A 14020-nucleotide genomic window follows, 5' to 3' on the forward strand; every position below is an offset into this window, starting at 1 on the left:
TACATTCAAAATAATAATTAAAAAATCATGAGCACAGTCAAATAGTTGTTTTACAGCCCTGGGTTTTGGGCTGGTGTGATTCAGAGCAGTAACTGAAACACTGTCCACCAATGAAGACAGCTCCTGAGCCCCGTCAGAGGTGCGAGCAGATCTGTGTGAAGCCCCCACACCCCCGTGTGTTCCCCTATCTCAAGGCACAGGCAGCAGGGAGAGGCCCGCTGTGCCCAGGGCCTGCCCGAGAGGGAGGCTGGCTGGCGGCTCACACAAGGCTCACCCCCAGAACTGTGACCTGGAACCCTGAGCTGACGCAGCTGGTCAGTGCTCAAGGAGACCCTTGTGTGGTGGATGGGGTTCCCCTGCCACAAGCTGGTGGCCATGCTGAGGCCAGGCCCACCTCTCTGAACCCTCCGCCCCCAGCTCAGACTCGGACTCGTCTCCTTGGCCTCTGGGCTCAGGACCTGCAGCCCGGACGCACCTAAAGTCCTTGCCGTTGAAGAAGTCCCAGGCGGAGGCGTGGCACACCACTTCCCGCCCATCGGTCGGCTTCTCCAGCATTGACTTGTTCCAGAATTCAGGGGGCATGGGCAGCAGCCCCAGGGAGGTGAAGAAATTGTCTGCTTCCTTAAACATCCTTAGGGGTGTCCAGCCCTGCAAACAGACAGAGCTCTGCCGAAGCTGGGGACAGTGGGGACAGACTGTGTGCCACTGTGGGAGGGCCTGGGGGGAGGGCCAAGCTGGAAGCAGCTCCTGAATTAGGGGGCCCTCTCCCCCTGGGGCAGGGCTCCCCGCCCCACACCCTGGGGCCACCCTAGAGGAGCAGGTGTGCGAGGAGGGGGCCAGTGCAGACCTGCTTTATCATGGCCTCCGTGGCATCCATCTTGGGGGCTGAAGGGAAGGGTGCCACCAAGTCATAGATGTTGGACCAGCTCTGTGCCCACATGTTCCCTGGAGGCAGGCAGAGGACGAGAGGCAGAGAGAGGGGAGACAGTGTTGCGTTTTAGGCTCAGCACCGTCACACAGTGTGAGGGGCCAGATCCAGCACAAAACCAAAATTAAAAGAACCACCCAACTGCCCTCCTTTAGGAGAGGTTGATGTCTCAGCACTTAGGGCAAGACAAGAGTAAAGAAGCTTTCCCAAGTGGCTCAGATGGTAAAGAATCTGTCTGCAATGCAGGAGACCTGGGTTCAATCCCTGGGTCGGAAAGATCCCCTGGAAAAAGGAATGGCATCCCACTCCAGTATTCTTGCCTAGGAAATCCCATGGACAGAGCAGCCTGGTAGGCTACAGTCCATGGGGTCGCAAATGAGTCAGACACAACTGAGCAACTACCACCTTCAGGGCCAAAGGAGACTAAGCTTGAGCTGACATTGAGTGGAGCCTATGGGTGCACGCCAGTGAAGGTAGGAGTGAGTGAGAAGCCAGAATGGGATGGGGGCGCAAGCTCTGCTCTAAGCCCAGCTCCCAGGCCAGTGGGCACCTGCTTTCCTTCTTGGGGTCTGTGTTTCTCGGCCAATGAGCTGGCATTCTCTGGTCTAACCACAGAGAGACCAAGGGTGGCTGGTCTCTTGAGCTGCAAAGAACTAGACCCAAAGCTGGAAGGGGGTCTCCCTCATGATCTGTAAACGGTGTGTGGTCCCATCTGGTCTCTCTGTTCACAGTGAGGAGCCCCCCAGGAAGAGGGCCTGATGGTCCGACAGACACAGGAACCCCGTGGCGTCTGCTTGCCCAGTCCCTGCCACCCCTTGTTGTCTCTGACTGCCCATTTCATTCACTCAGGGCATCTGAGTTTACAACCCTGGGAGAATGAGGGTCCCCAAGTTGAGGGGACATTTCACATGTTGCAAGGTAACTGTCAAAGCCTTTCAAACTAAACTTCAACAGTATGTGAATGGAGAACTTCTAGATGTACAATTTGGATTTAGAAAAGGCAGAGGAACCACAGATCAAATTGCTGACATTCATTGGATCATAGAAAAAGCAAGAGAATTCCAGAAAAGCATCTACTTTTGCTTCACTGACTACTCTAAAGCCTTTGACTATGTGGATCACAACAAACTGCAGAAAGTTCTTAAACAGATGGGAACATCAGACCACCTTACCTGCCTCCTGAGAAAGCTGTATGCAGGTCAAGAAACAGTAGTTAGAATTGGACATGGAAAAACAGATTGGTTCCAAATTGGGAAAGGAGTACACCAAAGCTGTATATTGTCACCCTGATTATTTAACCTCTATCCAGAGTACATCATGCAAAATGCCAGGCTGGATGAAGCACAAGCCGGAATCAAGACTGCCAGGAGAAATATCAATAACATCAGATATGCAGATGACACCACCCTTATGGCAGAAAGTGAAAAGGAACTAAAGAGCCTCTTGATGACAGTGAAAGAGGAGAGTGAAAAAACTGGCTTAAAACTCAATATCCAATAAACTAAGATCATGGCATCTGGTCCCATCACTTCATGACAAATAGATGAACAATGGAAACAGTGACAGACTTCATTTTCTTGGGCTCCAAAATCACTGTAGACAGTGACGGCAGCCGTGAAATTAAAAGCCACTTGCTTCTTGGAAGAAAAACTATGACAAACCTAGTTTTAAAAAGGACAAACCATATTAAAAAGCAGAGATATCACTTTGCTGATAAAGGTCCATATAGTCAAAGCTACGGTTTTTCCAGTAGTCATGTATGGATGTGAGAGCTGGACCATAAAAAGTAGCTGAGAGCTGAAGAAGTGATGCTTTCAAATTGTAGTGCTGGAGAAGAGTCTTGAGAGTCCCTTGGATTGCAAGGAGATCAAACCAGTCAATCCTAAAAGAAATCAACCCTGAATATTCATTGGAAGGACTGAAGCTGAAGCTCCAATACTCTGGCCACCTGATGAGAACAGCCAACTCATTGGAAAAGACCCTGATGCTGGGAAGGATTGAAGGAGGGTGAAGGGCAAGACAGAGGGTGGGATGGTTGGATGGCATCATCAATTCAATGGACATGAGTTTGAGCAAACTCTGGGAGATAGTAAAGGGCAGGGAAGCCTGGTGTGCTGCAGTCCATGGGGTCTCAAAGAGTCCGACACAACTGAGTGAGCAACAGCAACACTCTCCCAGCTCCTTTGCCTGAACGTCGAGTCTACCCTGCTCTCTCCCGACATGACTACTTTCTCCAGCTGTCAGAACCTCTCGCCCTTCACGGGTCTGTTCACAGCCCCCTCCTGGGGAGGGCTTCTCAGCTCCCACTCCCAGCCTCCTCCTCACCCTCATGGCGTCTGGTGCTGTGACCTGGGAGGTGGTCTCCCCAGCACAGGCCTGTGAACTCTGTGCACTGCCCCATCCCTGGTGACCGGTACCATGTGGATCTATAGCAAACGTGGCACCAAGTGCAAGTAGGGGGCTCTTCTTCCCACCCCCGCCCCCCACCCCACTCTGGGCCTGGCAACATTGCCCTGCCCCAGGCTCCAGTGTCCCCTGCAGACCCTTCCCAGTCTGCCCTCTGCCCCTGGACTGCGGCCCGTCTCGCTGGCGCTCACCGAGCAGGTGGGCTGGGATGGGGCCCTCCAGGTTGATGACGTCGGGCCCGTAGTGGCGGTGCAGGGCCCGGCGCACGTAGGCGTGCAGGTTCAGGTAGAGCGGCTGCAGCTCTTGGAACAGCTGCTCCAGCTCCTCCTCTAGGAAGGGCATCTCGTACATGGACCTCCAGGAGTCCCCGCCATCCTGGTAGCCTGTGGGTGTGGGGGTGGGGGGTGCGCCCAGGCTCTCTGGACACCTGACCGTTCCTGGAGCACTCCCTGTCTCCTTCAAGGACTGCCCCCCTCACCTCTGAGGGCACCGATGACCCTGCAGGGAGCACTCACCATTGAGCCTGGCGGCCTTGTTGGTGAGCTCCACGTATTTGGGGAAGTAGGGGAGGATGGACCGCCCCACTTTATCGCGCCAGCTCTTCCACGCCCAGGCCAGGTCCTGATAATTCCGGGATGTGGCCATCAGATTGGTCAGATCTGGGCGGGAGGGGTGGGATGGCTTGAGCCCCCAGCTCCTGGCTCACCTCCCACCTCCTCCAGAGCTGGGAAAAGACAGGAAGGGGCAGCACAGGTCGGGGGAAACTGGAGACAGGCCGGTGCCCTTTCTGTGGGCTTACAGGTGCCAGGCCCAGGCTCGGCACTGCACAGACGCAACCTCAGGCAACTGCAGGGCGGCAGCAGCCCCGTGAGGGTGCCCTTGAGCCTCCTTCCACACAAGCTGCTGGTGCGTGGCTGCGTCTCCTGGCCAGGAAGCGGCCAAGCCGGGGCACAAACCCAGGGCCCAGGCCCCACAGCTGCTGCTCGCCGTTTGTCCCCTGGCAACCCCTCCCTGGGAGAAATAGCCTGGAGGTCAAAAGATGGGGGTTCTTGGTCGGTTTCCTCCTGACCTCTCTCCGTCTGTGAGATGGGGATAATGCTGGCCTGGGGGCAGGAGGACCCTGAGCAGGGACTGGGCTCCTTCATCTCTGCGTCCCCACGGGGCCCAGGGTGCCTTTCACACATTGTAACTGAACTGCCTGAATAACCGCTGTGCAGGCCAAGTACAGAGATCCACTCAAGCACCGCCTTGGATCCATGTCCTGTCAGAGCCATGCCTGTATGAGTGGCCTCCTGGGCTATGGGTTACATGGAGCTGACACGGCCTTCACAGAGCTTGGATGAGGAGGCCGTGAGCACAGGGGTCAGGTGTGAAGGTGGCCCCGCTTCCTGCCTGACCCGGCCAGAGACGGAGGCCTGCGGGGATCCACCCCTCGCTGACCACGCTCTGAGCTGAGATATGCTATGTGCATCCCCTTTACACAGAGGAAGCACATTCAAGGTAACTTGTTTGGAGGAAAACACATTTTGAGAATTTTTCATCCGTCCTCTGCTGATGTGAGTGTTCTGTTTTTGGGGATGCTCTTATTGTTACTACCGGCAGCAATTTGACAGCCCAGGCCCAGATCAAGGGGCTGACTGATGGGGGTGGAGGCCACATTCCCTCTAACACTCTTGTCCATAAACAAACACACACACATGTACATCCACCCCCACTTGCGTGCCTACCCTCATACACAACCCCCAGGCCAAACCCTGTCCTAGGAAAACTGTTTCTCTCTCTTGTTTATTTTCCATTTCCATTTCTATTTGTGATTGTTCTGAAGTGGGAGTTGGGCGGAGGGCCAGGAAGAGACTGTTTCTGGGTGGAGATTCCTCAGGAAAAATGTTTATGTCTCTGGCTCCCTGACCCTGGGAAGGTGAGGGGAGCGTGGTCAGAGGGGGTGGGGGGTCTCTGTGTGCAGGTACTGGGGTGTTGGGCTGAGCTTCTTCAGAAGGGGGAAGGTTAAGGACTGGCTAGTCTCCTGCGAGAGGAAGAGGACTCGCCAGAGCTGGTCCATTCCTGCCGGCCTTGGAGGGAGTGAGGTGGGAATGGCTTCTGCGGGCTGAGGCTTCAATTTTGGGGTGGGGTGGGATCCAGGGAGGAGCGCAAGGGGAGGTAGGTGCCTAGAGGGAAGTCCAAGCCCCTGAGAGAAACATTTGAGATACACCTGCTCTGAAGGGCAGAGCACAGGGTGGAGCAGGGAGGATGGGACTAGAGGGAGCAGAAGCTGGGGGACCAGCGCAGAGATGAAGCCAGGCTGGTTCTAAGCAGTGGCAGAGAAGCCCCACGGGTGGAAAAGAGGGAAGCGAGTTTCCTGGGCGTGCTGACCTCCTGAGTCAGAACTGAACACTTCCCTTTCGTGGACAGCACCCCAGCCTCCCCGGGCCTCCCGCTCACTGCCCAGTGTGCTCACCAGGCTCGAGCCGCAGGCAGGTGCCATTTTCGTGGCACACAGAGGCCACGCTGTAAACGGTCTCCATGTCCAGCAGGATCTGGTTATACTGCGGGGGAAGCAGAGGGGCAGCGAGCTACAGATCTGGCCCCCTGCTTTGCCCCGGCACCATTGCGTGGGGTGGGAGGTGGAGGGGGGTTGCTGGGCTATGGGTTGGGGAGGGGGCTCCCAAAGCCCTCCCTTCTCAGCGAGTCTGGGGGTGTGCGTAGACGAGTCTGGAGGTGTGCACAGACATGGCAGAAGTCATGACTGGACAACTTGAGGAGGAGGAAGCAGCATGAAGGCTACATGCCATCCCTTGAGCTAGGACCCTCTCCTGACCGGGGATCCTCCACCCCCTTTGCCCCACCCTACCCCCAAGTTCCCCACCTCTTCCAGCTCCTTGGTGGGCAGTGCTGCCCGCTCTAGATCCTGAATCTTCTTTATCATCCGCTTCATGGTGGCATTCTGGAAGTTGGTCACGTCAAACTTCCTGGCCCAGGTGCCATACTTGACGGTGTGGTTTGCCATCTGTAAGTTCTTCTCCATCTGCAGGCACAGGGGGAGCCGTATCATTAGGCCCAGGAGGAGCTCTGGAAAGGGCTCCTAGGAGGAGGCATCGTGCAGGAGCCGAAGAGGCTGGGTGTCAGGGGCGGCTTTATCACGTTGCTGCCTTTGCCTATAAAGACCTTCCTCAGCCTGGACTGTCTGTGATGTCCTGTGTGCAGTACACATGCCCTCATCCAGCAAGACATCGCGTGGGAGAGGCAGAGAAGGAAACCCCACCCCGTATCTTGAATGCTGTTGGGACAGAGGCAGCTTGGCATTCTCTCTGTGGCTTCTAAGCCTCAGGGTCCCAGCTGTAAAATGGGAATAAGGTCACTGGCTTTGCAAGACCGTTGAGGAATACACGAGGCAATAGATGTCGAGTGCCAAGGAACAGTGGCCAGTACATATGGGTCTTTACGAAATGTTATTTCTCTGTGGCTCACCTTGGTTATGATTTCCGCTCGGCCACACAGATGCGGAGGGGGTCGAGGTTGGGGGGCAGGTGTAGCCCTCGCTATGGTGGCACACAGGAGCCTTCAGTCTTTTTAAAAACTGACTTTGGCATCAGTTACTTCCACACAAATTATTCCTTTACCAACAACAGATTATTAATGAAAGACAACCTTTGTTAGGCACTGGGTGTGTGCCCACCTGGACCTGAAATTGGACACTTTTCAATATGCTGCAAGGATTTTTCACAAACTCTGAGAACGTGTCCCCCTGGGGTGATGTTGGGGATGGGAGGGCATCCTGTAGCGCCTTGGGTTTCAGAGGACGGGCCCTGTGGGATGAGGAGCGCCCGTGCGCTGGGCTGGAGGAGCCCCTACCAGCAACTTGCTGTTGTCCGTGCTGATGTCGGTGCTGTAGTTCCAGTTGGCCTCGGCATACTCGTTCCACACGACCTGGGATCTCCGGTCGTATTCCTCCACAAACTTGCGGGCCTCGTCCTCGTCGGACACCAGGTCTACGGGACAGAGCAGAGGGACACAGACAGGCCTCCCCTCGCCCTCCCGCAGCCGCCTGGGCCTTCCCGCCCCGCCCCCCAGCCAATCCCACTTGGGCTCTGGGTTTTCTTCGGGCTGCTGATTGTTGAGGGATGGGTGGTTGAGTGGCGGATGGTTGTCTCACTGCTGGTTGTTGCCTGGCTGGTTGTTTCCTGGTTGACTGTCACCTGGCTGGTGGTCCCCTGGCCGGTGGTCCCCTCACTGGGGACCAGCAGGGGGCGCCCACAGCAGAGTAGGAGGAGGAGGAGGCGAGGCAGTCCTGGAGCAGCCCAACCATGGCCCATGGCCGCAGGAGAGCAGAGCCCTACAGTCCCCGCCCCCGGCCAATAAGAGCGGATCCTGCAGTATGACCTCATAGAGCAGTGTGCCTGCCAGCCAGCCCCCCGCCGGGGGCCTCAGATCTGGGCACGCCCTCCCCAGGAGGCTGGAAAGATGTGCCCACTCCACCCCAGCGCCCTGCCGAACGCTCAGGGGACGCCAGGGCCTGGCTGGACAAGCTGATGGGGAACTGTGAACTGGGGGCCTGGGTCACGAACCTAGAGCTGAGAACCCACGGCACCCTGCCCCGGGCTTTACCAATGCCCTCCGGGTAATTGTCGGGCATCGGTGGGCGCCACTGATACTCTGGCCAGCCCAGGACCTCGCCGTTCTGCTGGTTCTGCTCCTTGAGCCACTGTGTGACCGGCTGGAAGTAGCTGAGCAGCGGCCTAGCGTCCAGGTTGTCTGAGCCAACCATGTCCTTCAGCACCTCCTGCCAGGGCCGTGAGGAGCCTGCCTGCAGCAGCGCCCTGTTGGGCAGAGCGGGTGCTGTGGGCACAGGGCTCTCAGGCCAGGGTCTGTGGCTGCTGCCCTGCCCACCGGCTCCGCCTCTGGCCACTTCTCTCCCAACTGGGTGGCAAGAATGGCAGTGTTAAGTCTCAGGGCCTAGGAGCCCTGTGAAAGGGGGACATTTGTCTTGCCCCACGCCAGCCAGAAGTGCTTCCCAGCTGGTGCTAGTGGTAAAGAAACTGTCTGCCAATGCAGGAGATGTAAGAAATGTAGATTCAATCCCTGGGTGGGAAAATCCCCTGGAGGAGGGCATGGCAACCCACTCTGGTATTCTTGCCTGGAGAATCCCTTGGACAGACGAGCCTGGCGGGCTACAGTCCATGGGGTGGCAAAGAGTCAGACACGACTGAAGCGACTTATCATGCATGCCAGCCAGAAAGCCCACTCAACAAGCAGTTGATGAGAGAAAGAAAAGGAGGGGGAGTGGAGAAGCACTCCCTCCACTGGCATGGTGGGGTGCCCCCTCCCGATACACCCTTCACTGAGCTCTCCCCTCACTCCCCCACAGCCCCACACACCGGAGCTTGGCCCCCGCCTGGGTGGACTGGTAGATGTCACACTGGTGCAGGGGGCCTTGGTGGCCTGCCTCCTTGCACAGCGCTTCGTGGAACTGGAACTGCAGGACAAAGCTCACGAAGTACCTACAGGCACAGGGCGGGTGTGAGGGGGATGGCGGAGGCCCCCTGCCTGGGGCCCAGCTAGCTTCCACAGGGCAGAGGCTGGGCCATGGGCTGCCTTGGGGGAGAACTGAGAACCGAGCTTGGCTCAGGGGAGAGGCCCACTCAAATTCCAGGTTGCTGGGGGTCTAGGGGAGGATGGGGACAAGCCCAGGATATGGGGGCCCAGCGTAGGGGAAGGAACTAAGGTGTGCCAGAACTGGGGGCAATACCTGATATACGGGGTCACATTTGGGACGTGAAACTTGGCTCCAGCGTCAAAGTGGGTTTCATTTCGGACAACCGGAGGACAGATCCCCTGATACTTGGTTCTGGAAAAGGATGTGGTTAAGTTGTCTTAGGACCTGAGGGTTGTACACAGGCTGATTTTCCCTTTGCAGAAAAGGCTGCCAAGCAGGCATTCCCACTGGCCGACCCTCCCCACCCTGGAGAACTGGGGATGACCACCTGTCTGATGGAGTTTTAGGCAGGAAAGAAGAATGCTGTGAGGAGGAGGGGGGGGTGTTCCTGGGGCCAGGGTACCCGGGAAGGTGGCGAGGGCCCCTGGGATGAGGCCCCTCTCCATCCCTCTTTGCTCACCGAAGATACCACCAGTCATAGTTGTAGCGGGAAGGGGGGGTTCGCCCACTAAAGACCCCCCAACGCCACTGGTCCACCAAGTAGCCAAAGGGCAGGAAGGCAATTTTTTCCAGTGCCATCTTTAACAAGTAGTTGATGTCACTCTCTGTTGGGAGATGAGAAGAGAGAGGTCAGAGGGAGAGGGGAGTCCAGCTAGGATAGGGAGCCCTGGGGGAGAGGCTGGCAGGAGGTGAGGCTGGGCAGGGACCATGGAGTCCTGCTTGGAAGAGGATGCTTGGGCAGTGGAGCTGGGATGCAGGGTAGGCCTCGAGGCCTGGGTGGATCCCCAGACCTGCCTGACGTGGGGCAGAGAGGCGGAAACGAGACGGGCAGATGTGAGCAGCGACCAGTGGGGTCCTGCTGGGGGGCCCAGTGGGGTCTGGGTGGGCTGGGCTGGGTCCTCTCTACCCCTGCATACCTGTGTCATTGGTGACCTGGTCCAGCAGGCCGATCTTGTGCAGGTGTGCAGGAGTGGAGACGGAGAGGGCCAGCACATCGCCGATGGCCTCGTGGAAGCCAGGGTTGGCGCCTCGGCGCAGGGAGACGTGCTGGCCCTTGTACTGAAGGTAGTACTGCACGTGGCCCATCTCGTGGTGCACCGTGGACAGCTGGTCCATAGTGACCCGCGTGCACTGCTTGATCCTGGGGCAGGGAGAGCGTGTGGGTGAGGGTGAAGGACGGGCAGCACGGGGACCAGAGAGCACTCAGGGAGGCTGGTGCCTGAGGGAACGAAGCCAGGCGGGCGCTGTCCCGGACTCCCAGGAACCGGTGGAAACAGGCAAACCTCCACCCTGCCCCAGCCACACCCAGCCTTTCCCCTTGGTTCCAAGGTACAAGGCTGCTGCCTGTCAGAGCTGCCTAGTGAAAGCAGCCTGCTGCAGCCCTGGAAGAGACCCAGCCTCCCGGCTGGTCTCAGAGCTGGGATAGACGTGGGCCTGGGAGCTGGCCTCCCTGTGGCCCGGCTGCCCGGCCTTGGGGGGCCTTGCAAGCCGCCTCCAGCATCGAGACCTGAAGTCTTTCCTGTTGTAGAAGTCCCAGGCGGACGCGTGGCACACCACCTCCCGCCCGTCGCTTGGCTTCTCCAGCATGGATTCCGCCCAGAACTCGGGTGGCATGGGCAAGAGCCCCAGGGAGGTGAAGAACTCCTCCGCCACCCGGAACATGTGTGTGGCGTTCCAGCCCTGGGGGTGGAGGGGTGGGGGGGGCACACTCGGGTCAGGGGCCAGCTGCTGGAGCCCACCCCGGCTGCCCTGGGGGTGCGTCTGGGGTCCCCCACTCGGGTCAGTTCCATGCTCATGAAGAGCACCTCTGCTCCGTGGCCTCCGTTCCCGGAGGCCGGGCCCCTACTGGCTACAGAGGATACACAAAAGCGGCCTGCTGCTCGCTGCCACCCTCCCCTCCCAGCGGGGTCCTGAGGGAAGAACTGGCGCCCAGCGCACGGTGGGGACACACTGCAGGCTGCGGCTCCTCAGCTCCTCATGCCTGACTCCCTCATGGCCCCTGCCAGGGCCTGACTCCGAGCTCACCTTCTGCACCATAACATTGGTAACATCAAGATTGGGCTTGTCGGGGAAGGGCACCACCGTGTCGTAGATGTTCTCCCAGCTCTGGGCCCACATGTTCCCTAGACAGAGGAGGGGAGCCGACAGCTTGGTGCCCAGCCCAGCCAGCGCCTGCTTCCCTAGGCGTGTCACCGAACAGCACCCCGGTGTCTGGACCTGGGGCGCGGCAGGGCCACAGCCCGCTTGCTGGGCTCACACAGCAGTCCCACCCACTCCCGAGTGCTCTGCGTTCCCTGGGGCTGGCAAAGGCCAAGGTGCCCAGGTGATGCGGCTGGGGTCCTTTCTGACTGCCAGGTCCCTGCCCTCCCCCAGCCCTGACACCGGCCCACAGGGCTGGCTTTCTGGGGGATAAAGTGGGGTTCTTTCTCCTCTTCCACTGGAGCTAAAGCCTTCAGGGTGGCTCCTGGCTCTGCATTTTACTAGCTCTCTGCCCTGTGCCATGTCCCTCGCGCATCCTAAGCCCCCCTCTGAACAGCAGTGATCATAAGGATCATCGACGTTATAGGTTCACGTGCGGGCGAGTGAGCAATGCGATGCTCTGCAAGGTGAAACGTGATGAGGCTGACCCTGGTCCTTACCCAGCAGGTGAGCGGGGATGGGTCCCCTGAGGTTGATGTATCTGTCCCCATATCGGCGGGGCAGTGCGCGCCGGACATAGGCATGGAGGTTCAGGTAGAGGGGCTCCAGCTGCTGGTAGAGGCGTTCCAGATCCTCCGTAAAGGTGGGAGAGTCATACCAGGAGCGCCAGTAGGCCCCTGTGTCTGAGAAGCCTGGAGGGGGCGGGTGGCATTGGGGATGCAGTTCAGGCCCTAGGCTCTGGCACCTCCCCCCCAGCTATCACCTGGCCATTCTCCCGGCTCAGGGCCAGTGTATCTGCCTGCTCACTGCAAGGGAGAGCTTGGGGGTTACTGCTCTCAGTTTTCTAACTATGGTTGCTCCAACTCCAGCTAAACAGGTCCTGACACATATAAGCCCTACAGCTGGGAGGAGTGCCAGGAGGGGCAGCATGAGGCTGATGGGGCTAAAGCCCAGTTTGGCCATCCACCATCTGTGAGACCTTGGACCAGTGTAGGGAGTCATCGTAATGGCCGCTCTGTGTGTTTCAGGGCTCAGTGGAGACAGAAGACGGGAGGGTAGTGCCCACACAGAGGCCGGTGGGTGTGCTCACCATCCTGCTTGTAGGCCTCGTTGCTGAGGGCAGTGAAGTCCTGGTATAGGGGCTTCAGTGGGATGCCCGCGGCGTTGTGCCAGCCCTCCCAGGCATACAGCAGCAGGGCGTAGCTTCGCGAGGAAGCCAGGATATTGGTGAGCTCTGAGACACAGGTGGGCAGGGTCAGTTCAGAGACTGCTGCCTCGAAGTCAGCAGTAGAGGAGGTTTGTAAGGAAAACCATGGCGGGGTCTAAGGCCTGTGGAGGACTCTTGGGGGGATGAGAGGGCCCATTAAGGGAAAACCAGGTGGCGACGATGAAGGCCAGTTGTGATGGGGAAGGAAAAGCACACGTGAGGGCGGGGTCGGGGCTGGAGGCTGGAGATTCCAGAAGTCAGTCGGCCTGGAGGAGCAGGGTGTGGGGGCATCAGGCACTCTGGTCCTGATCAGAGGTTCAGGCCTTTGGGTTTACCGCCCCCCTCTGCAGAAATGTGCCATCCTCAGGGAGCCGAGGGGTGGCGGGGAAGGTCAGGAAGGCCCGGAAGACAGACAGGAGACTCAGGCGCGTACCTGGGTCCAGGGACCAGCAGGGGGCAGTCTTGTTGGGGAAGCAGACCTTGGCAGTGGAGTAAATCCTGCTCATGTTGCTTAGCAGAGAGTTGTACTGGGGAGTCAGAGTTGAGAAAATGTTAGTGATGAACAGCCCTTGGAATTAATCTGGCTGCCCCCTCCTCTCTTTGCTGGGAGGAACAGGGGAGACGCCCCGAGGGGGGATGCGGCTTGGACAAGGCCGCCTCGTGGCACTCAGAGCATATCTGAACGTGAATGGACGGGTTTCGCTTCCACTGGAGCCCGCCTGTGGAGATGGGAAACTGGCGTCCTGAGAACTAGGGAGCAGGGTTCAATTCTGAGCTCGGCCACCACCTGACTGAGACCAAATCCCCTTCATTCCCTGACCCTGATACCCTCTCCACCTTTCGGAGGAAGCCCTTAAAACAAACCACCTATGGAGAAACTTTGAAAACCCCTGTTTCATCTTCCACTGTTTACTTGAATTTTGCTTTCTACTCCATGACACTTGCTTTAATATAAAGTAACTTCTCGCACCCCATCTCCAGGGAAATCAATACTTCAGGAATCCACTCTGCTCACAGGGGCTTCCCCTGCAGTCAGGGCCAGTAGAGATCCTGGGGTCCCTCCTGGCCAGACAGCGCCACCTCTCACCACCACCGTAGACACTGGGAGGGTACCCTGGGGAATTCTGCCTCCACCCCTCAGGCCCACCTTCTGCCGCTTCTCTAGGTCCAGGTTGGCGGGGCCCAGGGTGCGCACCGCCCCGATGATGCGCAGCAGCGTGGGGTCGGTAAAGTTCTGCCAGACCGGGTCGAACAGATCCTTGGCCTTCTGGCCCCAGGCCTCTGAAAACTCCTGGCTGAGCAAGGCTGCTTCCTCCTGTGGGCACCAGGAGGGCACGAGAAGGTAAACAGGGGACGCCATGGCGCTCGGGGAGGGGAGGAAGGTCAAGGGCTTCTGGAGACCGGCGCTGATGGGAGCACTGCTCCCTTCAACTGGGCCCTGCGGGTGAAAAACTGGGGCGGCGGGGGGGTCTGCCTCAGGGAGGCGGTGGAGCAGAAACGCGCCAGAAGAGAGGGAGGGAGAGGAGAGGGTGATCAGACAGCCATGAAAGGTGACAGGTACAAGGAGAGAGGGGAAGGTGTGCGGCCAGAGAAGTGGAGAACCCAGAGCAGAGCGGGCAGCCTAAGCAAGACTGCCGCGGATCCAGCCCGGAGGCACCCCCGGCGCCGCCGCCTGGGAGGACTCGGGGTC

General features: G+C 58.6%; 1 protein-coding gene across 1 annotated transcript in view; it reads right to left on the reverse strand.

The window, feature by feature from the left end:
* The window catches only part of ACE (angiotensin I converting enzyme), a 41912-nt gene extending 28222 nt beyond the window's left edge, over positions 1-13690 (reverse strand). The window contains exons 1-18 of the mRNA XM_010856560.1: positions 13478-13690; positions 12764-12857; positions 12214-12357; positions 11624-11815; positions 11010-11107; positions 10492-10664; positions 9902-10125; positions 9445-9589; positions 9078-9176; positions 8707-8829; positions 7937-8148; positions 7184-7320; positions 6198-6356; positions 5790-5877; positions 3850-3993; positions 3526-3717; positions 848-945; positions 476-648 (exon numbers count right to left, since the gene is read on the reverse strand). Coding sequence (XP_010854862.1) covers positions 476-648; positions 848-945; positions 3526-3717; positions 3850-3993; positions 5790-5877; positions 6198-6356; positions 7184-7320; positions 7937-8148; positions 8707-8829; positions 9078-9176; positions 9445-9589; positions 9902-10125; positions 10492-10664; positions 11010-11107; positions 11624-11815; positions 12214-12357; positions 12764-12857; positions 13478-13690 — 2708 coding nt within the window. The remainder of the gene's footprint in view (positions 1-475; positions 649-847; positions 946-3525; positions 3718-3849; positions 3994-5789; positions 5878-6197; positions 6357-7183; positions 7321-7936; positions 8149-8706; positions 8830-9077; positions 9177-9444; positions 9590-9901; positions 10126-10491; positions 10665-11009; positions 11108-11623; positions 11816-12213; positions 12358-12763; positions 12858-13477) is intronic.
* Positions 13691-14020: the final 330 nt, after the last annotated feature.

Source organism: Bison bison, unplaced genomic scaffold (assembly GCF_000754665.1).
Source record: "Bison bison bison isolate TAMUID 2011002044 unplaced genomic scaffold, Bison_UMD1.0 scf7180017864371, whole genome shotgun sequence".
Classification (NCBI taxonomy): Eukaryota; Metazoa; Chordata; class Mammalia; order Artiodactyla; family Bovidae; genus Bison; species Bison bison.